We start from the raw sequence: 16,770 nt of genomic DNA on the forward strand, positions 1-16,770 counted from the left end.
CCTGAAGGTAGCTCTGAAGGAGCGCTATCAGTTCATAGTTAAAGACTCAAAACCTCCATGCATTCAATTATAAACCACATGAATTGCATTGGTGGCATATTGGTCCGAAACAAATTCAAACTAATTGCATTGCTCCCATATTGATCTTTACACTGTTTAATTCATTCATACTTTTGACTTTTGAGCGTACAAACAAAACTTCAATTGGTCTTGTCAACAAAGAAAATTTGATTAACATCTTTCGGAAACCGGAACATCTCTCCGCAAATACATAGAAGACAACCTTGCTACTTAGCTTTTCCATCGATAAACAAATTAGTCCTAAAAAATCACCCTTCAAGCATCGCCTTAGCGGCATCAATCAATAATGGTCTGAACTCATTCGAAGCTCGACCAAGCACTGTGTACCCTTCTTTGTCTTCCACATCCACATCTGCTCCATGCCTTATTAGAAGGAGAGAAACCTGTGCACAATGCAAATGAAAGACATATGTGAAATTCTTCAGCTCTGCGCTTTCTGCTAGACTAGACTAGAAGTTGATATAAAATACAAAGGTCTTCTAAATGGGAAGCATAAAATTATCTAGCAAATAGTAAACGGTGGTGACAGAATTTTAATCCACAAGCATGAACTTTTACACTTTTGAAGTTGAACTCGCATTAAAAAATTATAATCGGACACTCAATTGGATGCGAAAAGACATCTATTGTTCAAAATCAGATTTACTAGAATCCAACTTATTTGGAAACTGACAGTATTCAGGTAACATATGACCATACTTTACATGACTACAACAGAACTATCATCGCAAGCATAAATATTAGAAACAAACATATGATTCAAGTTTATAATTCAATTTCATACAAAACCAGATGAAATCAAACTCAGGCCAAGCACAATCCTAGTTCACACGTGGGTGAGATACCAAGGATCCTTAAGCCTTCTTAACAACAAAATAGCCATTATGTTGAAGCATTGTGGTATCCAGTTCTTGAGAGAATAGCGGACAAGAACATATTGCAGTGTATATAGACAATAAAGACAATGTAACACAATAAATTAAGAGACTAATATATTTCCAAAACTTTCTATCATTCCAGTAATCAAAATCAGAATGCTTAATGTTAAGGCCTAAAAGCAAAGCATATGGATGGTGGAAGCAGCAAGCCTTGCTTGGGTCCAACATGCAACAAAAGTAAAATCCATAGGGAATCCACTCAATCTTACCTCCTTGTTCTCGCAAATCACAGCACTCATAAGAGGAGTCTGGCCAGCTTTATCAACAACATCAATTTCAGCTCCTTCCTCAATTAGAAGTTCACACAATTGTGATTTCCCAGTACTAGCTGCTCGATGCAATGGGGTGGAACCAACCTGAACAAAATATATACCACATAATTGACAAATGAAGAAATTGCAAGAGCCTGTGAACATGTCATGAATATGAGTACAAGTATAGTTCCCTGTCTTGTACAGATTTACAAACCTTGTCTTGTACATTAAGCTTCGCCCCGTGTGAGATCAAATTTTCAGCAATCTCCATCCATCCCTTGCTGGCAGCATAGTGAAGTGCAACGCGACCACCATCGTTCTTCAAATTAACATCAGCTCCTATGAAGTTAAACATATCAAAACACTGACATAACACAATCACAACTAGCCAGGTCTCGGGTCAATTTTGCCATAAATCAAACCATTTGTACATTGCCTAGTTAACTTGTTCCATATCACATAATGGGGCTCGTTTCTTCCATAGCAAAGCACACATAAACCCGAAAACTAGGAAATCCCTAACCACCTTTACCTTTGCTTAGCAGCATCTCCACTATTACTACATTCCCACTGCTCGCCGCAGAATGCAGCGGTGCCCAACCATCTTCATCCTTACTGTTTATCACACCACTCGATTCATCAGCAGCTAGCAGTACCTTTACCACCTGAATCCATAAAAAAATTCAAAAACTAAAAAAAAAAAAAAAAAAAAAAAATTCGTGAACTCTGAGGCAGAGACTATCAAATTGAACAAAAGTGAAGAGAAAGACCAGCACTGAGGAAAAGTGGAGAAGACGGACGGACGGACGGACGGACGGACCTGAGAGTGACCGGAAGAGACGGCGACGTGAAGGAGGGAGCGGCCGTCCTCGTTTCTGAGAGAGGAAGCTGAAGCGAGCTGCTTTGGAGTGAGAGATTCGAACGCCGAAGAGTCGCCGGTCTCGGCGGCTTTGAAGAGGTCTTCGCTTTTGGTTTGCGGCTCCGATTGATCGATCTCCATGTGTGCAGAGTTAGGGTTTTTGAAGGTCCGGGTTTTGGAATTCGGGTTAAACCTCCGGTAATTGGGTAAATTTGCAGTTTCCGGGGGACGTGGGGGGACTAATATAGGAAGACGGCCACGGGAACCGACTAAGGGTAGTTTTGGTATATTTGGGTGAAATCTAGGGGCATATGCTTTTTGTTTCGTGGCATTTTCGACTTTTTGTATTGGACAATTCTGTGATCCCGCCTCTTTTACTCCGCAACGAAAAAAACACAGGGAGAAAATTTTACAAATAGTATCCTAAATAAAATCTATTCATCATTTTGGTACTTCGAACTTAAAAACTATCATATTGGTACCTCAACATTCAAAGCCGATACAATTTTCATACTCTCCAGTTATAACGGTGTCAACTCTATTACCATGGAAGTTATTTCAAGGGCAATTCTGCCTCTTCTATGCAACCATGTTGAGTGGAAGAAGGGTATGAAAATTATGTCAAGTTTAAATGTTGAGGTACCAATGTGATAGTTTTGGATTTTGAAGTACTAACATGATGAATGAACTTTAGTTGAGGTACTGTCTGTAAAATTTTCTCAAAAAAAAAATTATATAAGTTACCTTCTGAAAGCGGCACTATCTAAGCGAGGGATCCAAATCCTCTCCTTGGCTGGTCTTCATCCTTAATTGGCACTATGTTTATGTATATAAATTGATCTTTAGATTTCGAATCAATGAACAAAATTAAAAGTTAAGGACAGCCAAGGATAATGCCCAGCCAAGGAGAAGATTCGGATCCTTAAGTGAGATGGTTGTATCATGTGACAGAGTGGCTTTATCCAAAAGTTTTTTTTAGAATGATATAAAGATGGAAAATTTTGTATAAAGTTTTACATTAATGAAATGGAAAAAAACAAATATAGAAATGTGATTAATACAATGGGGTTTAGGAAATTCCACCCTAGATGCAATAGCTAAACCAAATGAATCAAACTCTCTTGTAATTCTTGGATGCACACTCATACGCATAAACTAATGCTTATCTGGTGAAGTGGTTCAATGAAAAGCATACATGTTTACTGAAATAAAAACAACAAAAAGAGATGAAAAAGATTTAGAATTAAGAGGTGGGGATAGGATGCTTGATTTGGATGGAGAAGACAAATGAGGTATTATTTATTTTTTCATTGAAACACTTCACAAGATAAAGCATACACATTTACTAATATATAATCGAGATAGAAACAGTGTGTCTCAAAGGGGTGACCTGAGAACACAAGGTGCATTAGCCATATATGTAGAAGTGGCCAAACACCACCCTGTGTTCTTAGAGTCACTCCTCTGGGATGAACCATTTGCTAGTGGTTATGGTCTTTGATATCTCAATCAAGTAATATATAAGGGTGCGTACTCGACCACTAACTAGTTTCTTGTAGCATAATGTCACTATGTGGTCATTCTGCGAACGCGAACCATAGAATGTTGTCATCATCTCTAAGCCAAAAACAAAATGTGGTCATCCAAACGAAATCCTGTAGTACAAAACAAAGGCAATCATTCATATATTCGTCCTCACTGGAAGTATATTATTCATTTATTGACATACATTCATATCTTCTCCCCAAATGAAAATGACGACATTGCAACCTATATTATACATTTATTAATATCAATATCAATATCAATTAGAGCATGTGTCTTCCATATAGCTTGTCATATGCAGCTTGATAAAGGCTTATTACTTGGCATATGCAGATTGATAAAGGCTCTTTAATGAATTTTTTGCTGTCAAGGTGTGGTGAGTCATATTTTATGAAAAGACAATTTGTTTTTTCTGAAAGGATGAAAAGACTACTTATGATTATGTAAATTACTAAATTTAGCTAATATTGTTAATATTGGACTCAAATGATACATCTCGTTATGATCTTCATAGTATAATTTTTATGGGATAATGACCACTTACCCATTTTCAGCTTAAAAATTGTTCACTTACTCCACTAAGAGTTTTTTAACCTCATTTACCCGATCTAACATCCATTGACAGTTTTGCCCCTATTTTAATCAATAAATTACATCTCTCTCTCTCTCAGACTCCCTTTCTGATCTATTTTCTCTCTCTTCCCCCCTCACCGATCTCTCTCTCTCTCTCTCCCCCGTCCTTGTTCACTCAGGCATCGATGCTGCACCGGATCGCGTCGACGCTTAATCGCCGGGGCAGGGAAGGGGACGCTCTGTTCTGGATCGATTTTGCTGCACAGTTCGAATCATGGTTGGCTCGTCGGCGACAAGGAGACGATCTGAAGGATTCTTCAATTAGACCTGGTAGGTGCGTGGCGGCCGGAGTCGAGTAGCGAAGACGACGAAGCACTTGAAGACGACGATGCCGGAGTCGAACACTCGGTTCGCGATCTCGGACCTGGGAGAAACGGGTCCGGCTTGTGTTGCTAGTGGGCTTCGGATTTGGCATGGGTTTGGGAAATTCAAGCTTTGGAAATTGTCTGTTGCTTGGCCATGTCCCAAATTCTCTGAAATTCTATTGCAGCAGCGGTGGGTGGAGGGGGTGGGATGCTGCTGTGCCCGCAGGCGGCAAGGCTGGGAAGGTAGTGGGCTGGGATGAGCTTGGGCTGCAGGCGAGGACGATTTTTTTTTTTTTTTTTTTTTTTTTTTCGGGTCTGATAGAGGAGAGAGAGTTGGAAACTAATTTACTAATAAAGATAGTGTAATTGGCTTTTCTTGGGGTCTATTGGGCGGCAATGATATGATTATTAAGGGCAATAATATGATTATTGGAGGGTAATAATATGATTATTGGGAGACAATAATATGATTATTAGGAGCCAATAATATGTTTATTGGGGGACAATAATATGATTATTTATTTGGATAAACCTACTAAAACATTCAAAATTAAAAACATCTTCATTTTCACTAATTATTGATCCCCAATGAACTTGTTATTGGGGGCAATAATTTGGTTACTGGGTATTTCAGACGCCGGAATCCGGTCACCAGTCCGGTATTCGGTGACCGGTCGCCGGAGTCCGGTCACCGAAGTCCGTGGCCGGCCACCGGTCACCGGAGTCCGGCAAGGTCTCCAATGACTTCTCTCTCTAAGTGACAAAGAAAGAGAGGGCAAAAATGTCCCAAAAATAAATAAAAAGAAATAAACAAATAATTAATTGGGTATTGGGGAAATGATCTCTTAGAGTGTTTGAGTAAATAGGCAATCTCTTAGAGTGTTTGGGTAAGTGGGCAATTTTTATCCTAAAATTGTGTAAATAGTCATTATGTCAACTAATTTATAGACATAAAATTTGAAGAGAAAAAAGAATAATAACTAAAAATAATAGAAGATACAAATGAAATAAAAGTAAAGTCAGTTGAATGGCAAAAGAGGAACATCTTTATTAATTAAGCCAATTCTGTAGAGAATGGTTAAATTTTTGAAGTACCTGTAATGCCCATAGTTTATTAATATGAAGAATAACAATATTTTCATCATGAGAGGGTGAAATTGATATTAGCCATAAAACTGAAAATAACTACCCACTATCCATTTATTTTCTTTTTTGTTTTTCAATCTTTATCTATTTTCATAAATTTTCAAAAATAAACGGCCAAATGGCACGCACAGAGTGCGTGTCAAGAGGCTAGTAACAAGTAAATAATAAAAAATGACTTGATTTACTTTATCAGTTTGCAAGCCAAATTTGGCTTGAATTCTAACCAAATTGCATAAAAAAAAAATTGAATTCCGTGAGGTGGCTTACCGTGGAAATCATTGATATCCACATATTTGGGGATATACGTTATCGTGACAGTTGATTGTTTTGTTTCTTTCTCTATTGAAAAGTTCATTTTTTTGGACCTTTTTGTAAATCAGTCAATTCGTCTAAAGAACAGTACTAGTTGCAAATGATGTCATTCTCCATTAAGGTTTACTTCATCTTGATCTCTATCGTTGATAAGTGATAGTTACTAATTGTTTGAGCCTAAAAGTAATTTTGGCAAGATCATTTAGTGGATTTAGCGCAGCGGGCCGATACCTGCGGCCCAAAAATAAGTCTACTCGGGTTTGGGTTACAGCTTCGCCCATTCCGTGATCCATAAGGAAAACGAAACCTTATTGGAGTCGGGTAGCGGAGATTGAATAGGAAACTTCAATTAATAATCCTTCTATGACAAGGAGCAGCCGAAACCCTAGGTATATATACCAGGTTTCAAGGACGAATGAAGGACCTCTCTCAAATCAATCAATCCTAGCGATTACAAAGCCTCCCCGGAGCAAACCTTCAACCTCGTTGAAACCCGGTGAATGTGCGCCAGTCCTAGTCTCTCCAAGAGCCGACTGTCAGCATCACCAGATCAACCCGGCGACCGTACTTCCAGTCCCAGTCTCCCCAGGAGCCGACTGCCAGTGCTAGTGCCACCGATACTACCAGCGAAGCAAGGGTAACGCCCTCGCAACCCAGCGAAGCTAAAGTCACGCTTTAGCAAAACCCGTGCTTTCTCCAAACTTCCCAGTGATTGCTCTGCTCAACCTACAACTTTGAGTATCGATTCGGTGACGCGAAGAGATCACACCCAAAGTCCTTATCCGTAAGGCAAGAAGTCATTTTCCGAAAGGCATAGAAAAGAACCTTGTGACGAGGTTGGTGCTCTCCTCGTCCACAACGCTTGAAGAAGAAGTCAAGTCAAGGGACTCCCCCGACGACTGCACCCCACGGTGCTGGCACGCCCGCAATCACAGCAGCAAAAGAGACAGTTTGCAGGCCAACTGGTTTCCGCGTCAAACATTTTGGCACGCCCAGTGGGACTCTATAGTGTCTCTTCGTGAACGTAGCCATTGGGAAGTCGAGCGAAAACCCTTACCAAAAGGGCTACGCTAACTGTTCAAATCATAAGACCTCCAGTTACAAACCGCATTCTCGCGCGGATTGTCGTGGTCTTTCTGAGGAACAAGTGACTCAAAGATTCTCTCTTCATTACCAATCTTCCGATATGTCAACTGAACAGGGAGAGAATCACCCGACCGCTACTGAGGGTCAAACTGTCACTACTAATCAGGCCAGCGAGCTTATTAACACTACTGCTGTCTCTAACACTGCGGAAAGTGGAGAAAGAGAGGCTTTCGTTGCAAATCCTATTCCAGAAGGAGCGACCTTTGAGGTAAAGTTCGCGATCATCATGGAGAATATTGAGAATCATCGTAAGAAGATAGCTGCTGATTTTGAAAGGGAAACTGCGAAAAACAACCAGCTCATACGCGAAATAGACCATCGCATTGCCCAGCGCGCAGAGGATACTAAGCAACAAATCGCACAATCAGATAATGCAGTAATGGCTCATAATACAAATATCGCTAATGAGCAGAGTCAACAGCAGAAGGGGATTATGGAGGCTATCGCGAGCCAAACCAAGCAGACTGCGTCAGATATGGCTGGTCTTCGCAAGGATGGTGCTAGCCTTGCAACAGAGGTCGCCATGCAGAGAGCCGAGCTGAACCAGGCCAAAGAAGTATTGAACAAAGCTCTGGGCGATCCCAACGCCATCCTCGGCTCACTTGGTCAGCCCTCTGGCTCTGGGAAATATGTACCACCAAACGCTCGCGATAGAGCGGGCAGTAGTACGGCCACACCTCCTGCAGCAGTTGCTACCTTATCGGCCAAGAATAAGGAGAAAGCTTTGGTGATTGGTGGGAACAAGGCTGCTCCATCGACCTCGCAAAGGGATAAGATTCAGAAGACCATTGATGGTGCTCCAGCCGATACTATGAGGTTTACTCAGTATGACAGCGACGGAGCGAAAAATGTCTATCATGAGCTACCAGACAACTACTACGGCATCGACTAGGCAGGCAACCCCGTTAAGATAACGACGTTGGTAAAGGATATACCTGTACCAGCGGTGACTCTTCAACAGTCTGCTAATCCCCAAACTATTCGCCGCTTGGGGGAACGAACAGCGACTGCTAGCCAAGCCATACCTGTGCAGGCTGCTCGCCAGACGGCGACGAACCACCCTCCTCCTGGCCCAGAATATGTAAGACGTGAAGAGGTAGAGGAGATGATCAGGCTGGCTAACCCTAGGGCCCAAATGGATGGGGTTTATGAGGGACCTTTCCCGCCGCATATAATGTTCGCGCCATTTCCCAGGGGTATGAGTTGCAATTATTCATATTTCGAGCTCGGAAATTTATTTCCATGATTGGAGTATGAGTTGCATCTCAAAAAGAAAAAAAAAAAAATTTGGGATGTGACAAGTTGGTATCAGAGTAATAGGTTTAGTATCCTTTAGGACTGTTAACATTGGATAGAAATTTATTTTCTTCCTTCCTTTTGTTTTTAGAGACTGTAAACTAATTTCTTTATGTTGTGTTATAGGATGGATAGAGTCTACTCATCCGATAGCCTTGGACCCTTTGAAGCCACCAGAAATGAGGTTCGACCGTTAAATCCCGACACCTATGAACTACAATTGGATTTTCGTGCCGAAAGACTCGTGAGACAACTGATTAGAAAGACCATATTTTTCAGATCTACATACTCTTACCAATTGCAGCGGAATATGGTCAAGTATAACCTTAGGAGCCAACTTCGCACCGTCAACCTTGGGATAGCTGCTACTGCTAATGACTATTACTATAATATGTTAAGGGACCAAGTAGTAGCTCTATGGCATCTTGGAAGTTCACCCGAAAATCCTATGATAATACCACCATCATCATCAGAGTCTAATATGAGTGAGAGTAGTAATGATAATAATGATAGTACTGATGATGGGAGTAGCTCGACGGGGGACTATCTTGATGCTATTGTAGTTGTTAGCTCCCCAGAGCCTTATGAGGAAGAGGAAGTTTAAACTGTTATGCTGAGTAACCATGTTCTATAGTGTAGAATAAATAACCGTGGGTGTGTTTATTAGCTTTTGTATACAGGTATGCTACTTTTGCTTAAAGCTTTGTAAAATATAGTCTGTTGATATGTGTTTTTACTTTCAAAACTTTGTAAAAGTTTTTTTTTTTTTTTTCATGTAATATATGTATGTTTATACTTCTCTCTCTTACGTGCTTACTTTTTGTCTTATAATTGGAAGTTTTGTTTATTATATGTTAGATTAATTGAGTTTTATAAACACATAATAATGAATAAAAATTATATGATTGTTTTGTTTTTAAACCAAAAGAATGGCAGAAGAACAACATAAGGGTGAGGCTAGTAGCAATATGGAAGTCATAGCTGCTATTCAAGATATGGCAAGTGCAATAAGGGAAAATCACAATGGTAATCATCAAGAAGGTAATGAAGAACGAGTTATGAGAATACAAGGTGAATTTCGTAAGGCCCGACCTCCTATATTCAAGGGTACCTTAGATCCCATGATAGCTGAAGAATGGTTGAGACAAATGAAGAGAACCCTGAATAATCAAAAAGTGCCAGAAGATTTGAAAGTAATTATTTCATGTACTTACTTGGAAGGTGCAGCTTATCACTGGTGGGAATCAGTTCTTGCTACTCCAGACACTGAAATTACAACCTGGGATGCATTTGAAGTTATTTTTCTTGAGAAATATTTCTCAGACACAGTAAAGCAAGCCAAGGCAAAAGAGTTTATGTTTCTATCTAAAGGGGAAATGACAGTAGCTGAATACCAAGGTAGATTTGAGGAACTTATGCGGTTTGCTCCAGGTATTATTCCCAAAGAGGCTACTAAAGCAAAGAAATTTGAGGAAGGACTTAATCCTGAGATTAGGGAGAAAGTATCGATTCTAAAGTTATTGAAATATTCAGAAGTGGTAGACCGAGCACTTATTGCTGAACGTAGTATTCAAGAAACAAAAAGGGTTTGGAATTCTGGGAGTACTAGTGGACAGTTCAAACGCCAGAATTTTGGACCTTCCAGAAATAATTTCCAGAGATCATACAAATCTTTTGGGACATCTCCATATACAAAATTCTGTTACTACTGCAGGGGACCGGGACATCTTCAGAGGGATTGTCCACTCATACAGTCAAACCAAGTTCCATATGCACAAATTCGTCCAAATCAGCAACCTCAGTTCCGTGCTCCACAACCCCAGTTTTGTCCTCAGCAGCAGCAGGGTTATGCACCACAACAACAGTATCGTGCACCTTTTCAACCACAACAGAACTGGCAGAGGCCAAATGTTCCTCAACAGGTACAACGACCAGGAAATCCTATTAGGCCTAAAGCACCAATTGGCGCACGACGTTCCACACAGGGTCGACTGTATGCTCTGAATGACATGGAGGAACAAAATGGATCTCAAGTGGTAGAAGGTACATTTCTAATATCTAATACGGCAGCTAGAATATTATTTGATCCTGGTGCAACACATTCTTTTATATCATCATCCTTTGTATCTATACTTGAATTGAAACCTGAGATTATGAAGACTTCATTAATTATTGGGTCTCCTTTGAGTAAGGGTGTAAGAGTTAATAGAGTGTGTAGGCTATGCATGATAGAAATATCAAATCATAAATTCAACTTTGATTTGATAATGCTGGAAATGTCAGAGCACGATATCATCTTGGGTATGGATTGGCTTAGTCGTTATGATGCTATCATGGACTGTGGTAAAAAAGAAGATAACTATCAGTACTCCTAAAGGTGAAACTTTTAGTTTTTACCGGGATAAGAGCACTTATAAATCAGAAGTATCATTTGATATCAAGTGCAATTATTTGAATTTAATTGCCCACATTGTGGCCGAAGAGGAGAATAAAATGAAGTTAGAAACTATTCCTGTGGTAAAGGAATTTACTGATGTGTTTCCGGAAGATTTATTCGGATTGCCTCCTGTGCGTGAGATAGAATTCGTAATTGAAGTATATCCGGGTACATCACCTATTTCGATACCCCCTTACCGTATGGCACCAGCAGAATTGAAAGAACTCAAGGCACAAATTCAGGAATTAGAAGGCAAAGGTTATATTCGTCCTAGTACTTCACCGTGGGGAGCACCGGCCATTTTTGTGAAAAAGAAAGATGGGTCTCTTCGGATGTGTGTCGATTATCGTCAATTGAATAGAGTAACTGTGAAGAATAAATATCCAATACCAAGAATTGACGATTTGTTTGATCAGTTAAGGGGTTCTTGTTTCTTTTCGAAAATTGATCTCCGTTCCGGTTATCATCAACTCCGAGTCAAACCTGAAGATGTACCGAAAACAGCTTTTAGGACTCGATACGGACATTATGAATTTTTGGTTATGCCTTTTGGATTGACAAATGCCCCAGCAGCATTTATGGACTTAATGAACCGTGTTTTTCGACCCTACTTGGATCAGTTTGTAATTGTCTTCATTGATGACATCCTCATTTACTCAAAATCACAGGAAGATCATGAGAGACACTTGTCCATTACGTTACAGACCTTGAGAGAACATCAGCTATTTGCTAAGTTTAGCAAATGTGAATTTTGGTTGACTGAAATAAAATTTTTAGGACATGTGATCTCTAATGAAGGCATTGCAGTTGATTCTTCCAAGGTAGAAGCAGTATTAAATTGGAGTCAGCCAAAGAATATTTCAGAAATTCGAAGTTTTCTTGGATTAGCTGGTTATTATCGAAGATTTATAAAAGATTTTTCTCGATTAGCCGCACCCCTGACCAGGTTAACTCGGAAAGAAGTCAAATTTATCTGGAGTAGAGAATGTGAAAATTCATTCCAAGAATTGAAGACACGCTTAACTACTGCTCCGGTGTTGATTATTCCTGAGCGAGGAGAAGGTTACGTGGTGTACACAGATGCTTCTTTACGCGGATTGGGATGTGTCTTAATGCAATCAGATAGAGTGGTCTCATATGCCTCTCGACAATTGAAAACACATGAAATAAATTATCCAACGCATGATTTAGAATTAGCTGCAATTGTTCATGCTCTTAAGACTGGGAGACATTACTTATATGGTGAGCGATTTGAGCTATATTCTGATCATAAAAGTTTGAAATATATATTTACTCAAAAGGAGCTTAACATGAGGCAATGACGTTGGATGGAATTTTTAGAAGACTATGATTTCGGATTGCATTACCATCCTGGAAAGGCAAATACAGTTGCAGATGCTTTAAGTAGAAAATCAGAAAGGTTTGTGGCAAGCTTACATGTTCAGAAATGGAAGATGATGGAGTCTCTTTGTGAATATGATCTACATGTTGATATACACAACAATATGGCTCGTATTTGTAACTTAGCCACTCGACCAATTTTGATGGAAAAGGTTATTGAGAAACAACAAGAGGATACTCTATCCAAATCAATTCAAGACAGATTGATGTCTGGAAATCAACTTGAGGGTTGGATCTGCGATCAGAGTAATGGTTTGAGATATTTTGGAAGGTTATATGTACCTGAGATTCCAGAGCTTAGAAATGAAATTTTACGTGAAGCACATTACTCATCATACACTATTCACCCTGGAAGTACAAAAATGTACTATGATCTGCGTCGTCAATTTTGGTGGGATGGAATGAAGAAAGATATTGCACTATGTGTAGCAAGATGTCTTACTTGCCAACAAGTCAAAGCGGAGCATAAAAAGCCAGCAGGAAAGCTTCAACCGTTGCCAATAGCTGAATGGAAATGGGATTATATTACCATGGATTTTGTAACTGGTTTACCACGTTCACCTCGAGGTAAGGATGCAATATGAGTTATTGTGGATCGTTTAACTAAATCAGCTCATTTTTTACCAGTGAAAACTACAGATTCTGCGGAAACACTTGGCAAGTTATATGTTCAAGAGGTGGTTAGATTACATGGAATTCCTCTCTCAATTGTATCAGACAGAGATTCCAAGTTCACTTCTAAATTTTGGGAAAGTTTACAACAATCTCTCGGTACAAAGTTAAATTTTAGTACTGCCTTTCATCCCCAAACTGATGGTCAGTCAGAAAGAACAATTCAAATTTTGGAAGATATGTTGAGAGCATGTGTTTTGGATTTCCATGGAAGTTGGGAAGATTATTTGTCATTAGCAGAGTTTGCATACAACAATAGTTTCCAATCTAGCATCGGAATGGCACCATATGAGGCTCTATATGGTAGACCTTGCAGATCACCATTATGCTGGACAGAAGTAGGTGAGACTACCATAGTTGGACTTGATTTTATACAGGAGACTACTGAGAAAATAAAGATAATCAAGCAACGACTGCTAACAGCACAAAGTCGACAAAAGAGTTATGCCGATCAAAGGACACGTCCACTAAAATTTAATGTGGGTGATCATGTGTTTCTGAAAGTATCACCTCGAAAAGGAATTCAAAGGTTTGGAAAAACTGGGATATTAGCTCCAAGATTTATTGGTCCTTTTGAGATCCTAGAACGGAAAGGTGAAGTAGCATACAAGTTAGCTCTACCACCACAGCTTTCGGGTATTCATGATGTTTTTCATGTGTCAATGCTTCGAAAATATGAACCAGACCCGACACATATTTTAGATTGGACAGATTTTGATGTGGACGAACAATTATCTTTCGAGGATAGACCAATCCAAATATTAGATCGGAAAGAAAAAGTACTGCGAACAAAAAGTATTCCGATAGTCAAAGTTCTTTGGCAACATGCAAATGTGGAAGAAGCTACGTGGGAATTGGAAACAGAAATGCAGAAAAAGTATCCATAGTTATTTACGGATTGTGGTATGTTCTAAATTTTGAGGACGAAATTTCTTAAAGGAGGGGAGAGTGTGACGACCTAAAATTTTTAACATTTTCTAAAAAAATAAGTTTAATTTTAATTATTGTGCTAAATTATTTGTTTAAATATTATTATTTAGAGATAATTTTACTTGTTTTCTTTTGGGTTTAAGTAATTAGAGTAGCCCAAAAGTTTTTGGCCCAAAACTCAAACCCAAAGTAACTTAACAGCCTATAGAACGATTTCCACGACCAAAACTAGATCAACAACGCCTAAACTCAAAGTTTTGTCCCTTCTCTTCATCGTCTTCCTCACCTCCACATTCTTCTCCATCTGATACACCAGCCACCGCCTTAGGAAAGTACAAAGGACATAGCCGCCGCCATGGGTAAGTAGGAGGTGTCAACAACCTTGGAAATCAAGTTTCAGATTGGTGATTCCCCAAAGCTATGAAGCTAGAGCTGGAACCTTAGAATCAAGAGCTGGAACTCTAACAATCTGGAGGTGGCGAGTCTAGTACCTATATGGGTAAGATTTCAATTAGAATATCCAATTTTCCTTCTGTTAGACCAATCTTGCTTTCTACGTTTACACCTCCTTTCCAGATACTATAAATAGGTTGAACCATCTATGTTTTCCATACAGTTCCTTGAGTTGCTAGATACATAGACAAACAAGGGAGAGAGAGAGAAAGAGAGTTTTTTTTTGTATCTTAGAAGTGGAGGAGTAAAAAGTCAGGTGTGATTCTTTTATTTTTGATTTGATAAGTCCTTTGTTGGTTCTGATGGTTAATGCAATTTGGAAATTGGGTTATGTTCATAGGCTATTATAAGACCTGGGGATTCATAATGATAGAAGAAGTTGCAATATAGATGAAGTTCAGTTAGGAATAAAGTTGTTGTTACTGGAACAACTAGAACTAATTATTTTCTCATCTTCTATTTTGATTTCACTAGTTTTCTGGAAAATAGTTTATATTTTTGGTCTTTGAATTAATCCAAATTAGAATTTGAAATCACTTTGTATCTGGTTTGTTGTTTCCATTAGTCATTAGAGTTTTTGGAAGACATAGATTAATAAAATCTGACTTGAGAAGAGTTAAGAACCAAGTAGCGAAACATATGCAGTTTTAAAGTTGAATTTAGAAAGCCTTCACTCATCTTTTAAAGCCTTGTTGAAAGTGAGGTTTCTTTTCTTTGACACTTTAGAATGTCTATTTTCAGTACTGAAAGTTTTACACAAATGGGATTTTTAGAAAGTACATTAAAACTGAAGAGGTTAGCACACAGTAGCAGTTTCTGCAGAAAAACGTGGGACTGTAGCTGAACTTTAAAAATTCATAACTAATTCTAGGAATTTTTTTTTCAGGTGATTCAATTCCGAGAGTTTCTTTAGGATGTCAGCTACAAATCGTTAGAAGACCATGAAAGCAGATTTTAAACAGATTTGTACAGGTTTTAACATTAAGGTGACTGGGTCAGAAAACTGCAATATTTCAGTTTGTCAAGTAAAAACCTGTTTTGGTCAAAATAACTCACTGCTAAGATTTTCATAGTATGTTAGCTGAGTTTTGCTTTAATTCTTTGTGTGTGGAACTAATTAATTCTATTCTTGCAATAGGAACTTGTTTTCATCCGGATACTTAACGTGAATATCAATCGAGGTAGGGGAAAAACTTGGGGAGCCTCTATGTTTGCATTGGATGGTTGCTTACATGATTGTATTGGATGGTTGTGTACATGATTATATGCATTTATGTCCTCTGTTTCTGTTTGTTTGGTATGGCTGAATAGTGAATACACTTACATATTCAAAGTATTTGTGCATTAATAAGGCATGAAGTATAAGGGTGGTGATGGTAATGTGAATATGCTATTGGAATGAGTATGTTGGTTTATCTTTTGCGTAGTTGAGTCTATAACCTCAGCAGGTACCAGATCCCAGGTATGCCCACTTGTGAATGTGCACTTAGTATAGGATATTGAAAGGGTAATTCGGGACTGGCGAAAGGGGAATAGACAAGATGACTAGCAAAAGAGGGTTAGGGGGATTGATTTTGGGTGGGGGTTAGTTCACATTGTTGAATACTCTGAGTCACCATCATGGTAAAATACATGGTATGAGACATGTAGGCTCGGTTTATTTTGCAATGTGGATTATCGGGAATAGATAGTAGTTGCATCCATTCATTATTGCTATTCTAACTATGATTTTCAAAGAGGTTTATTTCTCCTACTGGGCAATGTTTGCTCACCCCTTTTTATCTTTTGCAGGTGACGAATAGATAAGTTTGAAGTTATTTTAATGCAAGGGTGTTTTTAATAATGTAATATACATGTGTGTTATTGTTAATCATGCTTGGGTTCCTAGACAAGAACTTGGAATATAGTTGACCTTTTGTTGTAAATGTTGGTGTAAACCCCTCTTATAATAAAGGTTGTGTTTCAATTTCGGAAACTTGTCTAGTATCGTTATTTTCCAATTATTCATATTTCGAGCTCGGAAATTTATTTCCATGATTGGAGTATGAGTTGCATCTCAAAAAGAAAAAAAAATAATTTGGGATGTGACAGGTTATAAAAATATCATATTTTCTACTTTTTCAGGGGAAGACACCGAGAATGCGATAACTCACCTGGCCAGGTTCAGGGTGCAATGTGGCCAGTACCAGAATGATGACATCCTCAAGTGCAGGATCTGTGGCACTTCTCTTTCGGGAGCTGCCTTTAGATGGTTTTCCAAACTCCGACCAGGAACAGTGGCAGATTGGCCCGCAATGGAAAAACTCTTTCGAGAAACTTTCGGAGCCATTGAGCCTGAGGTTGATTTGGCTTCTCTTACTCA

General features: G+C 39.0%; 1 protein-coding gene across 2 annotated transcripts; it reads right to left on the bottom strand.

The window, feature by feature from the left end:
- Window positions 1-112: 112 nt before the first annotated feature.
- Window positions 113-3,620, bottom strand: LOC133708788 (uncharacterized). 2 transcript variants are annotated; one of them, XM_062134313.1, is made up of 5 exons: window positions 2,094-3,620; window positions 1,806-1,938; window positions 1,488-1,612; window positions 1,311-1,375; window positions 113-447 (listed from the first exon to the last, which is right to left on the bottom strand). In XM_062134313.1, exons 1-5 carry the CDS (start codon window positions 2,271-2,273, stop codon window positions 330-332), a joined length of 621 nt encoding a protein of 206 aa, XP_061990297.1. In that variant the 5' UTR covers window positions 2,274-3,620; the 3' UTR covers window positions 113-329. The 2 variants fall into 2 exon arrangements, with proteins under 2 accessions (XP_061990297.1, XP_061990296.1); XM_062134312.1 differs by having other exon boundaries at window positions 113-464; window positions 1,229-1,375; window positions 2,094-3,615.
- Between the last annotated feature and the right edge of the window lie 13,150 nt (window positions 3,621-16,770).

Source organism: Rosa rugosa, chromosome 5, assembly GCF_958449725.1.
Source record: "Rosa rugosa chromosome 5, drRosRugo1.1, whole genome shotgun sequence".
Lineage (NCBI taxonomy): Eukaryota > Viridiplantae > Streptophyta > Magnoliopsida > Rosales > Rosaceae > Rosa > Rosa rugosa.

Bases quoted from the DNA above. Each gene is read 5' to 3' on its own strand.
- LOC133708788 (XM_062134312.1), bottom strand. From the start codon at position 2,273: ATGGAGATCGATCAATCGGAGCCGCAAACCAAAAGCGAAGACCTCTTC. The intron at 1,939-2,093 runs GTCCGTCCGTCC...TTATGGATTCAG, and splicing joins TCTCTTCCGGTCACTCTCAG to GTGGTAAAGGTACTGCTAGC. The intron at 1,613-1,805 runs GTAAAGGTGGTT...TTAACTTCATAG, and splicing joins GGAGATGCTGCTAAGCAAAG to GAGCTGATGTTAATTTGAAG.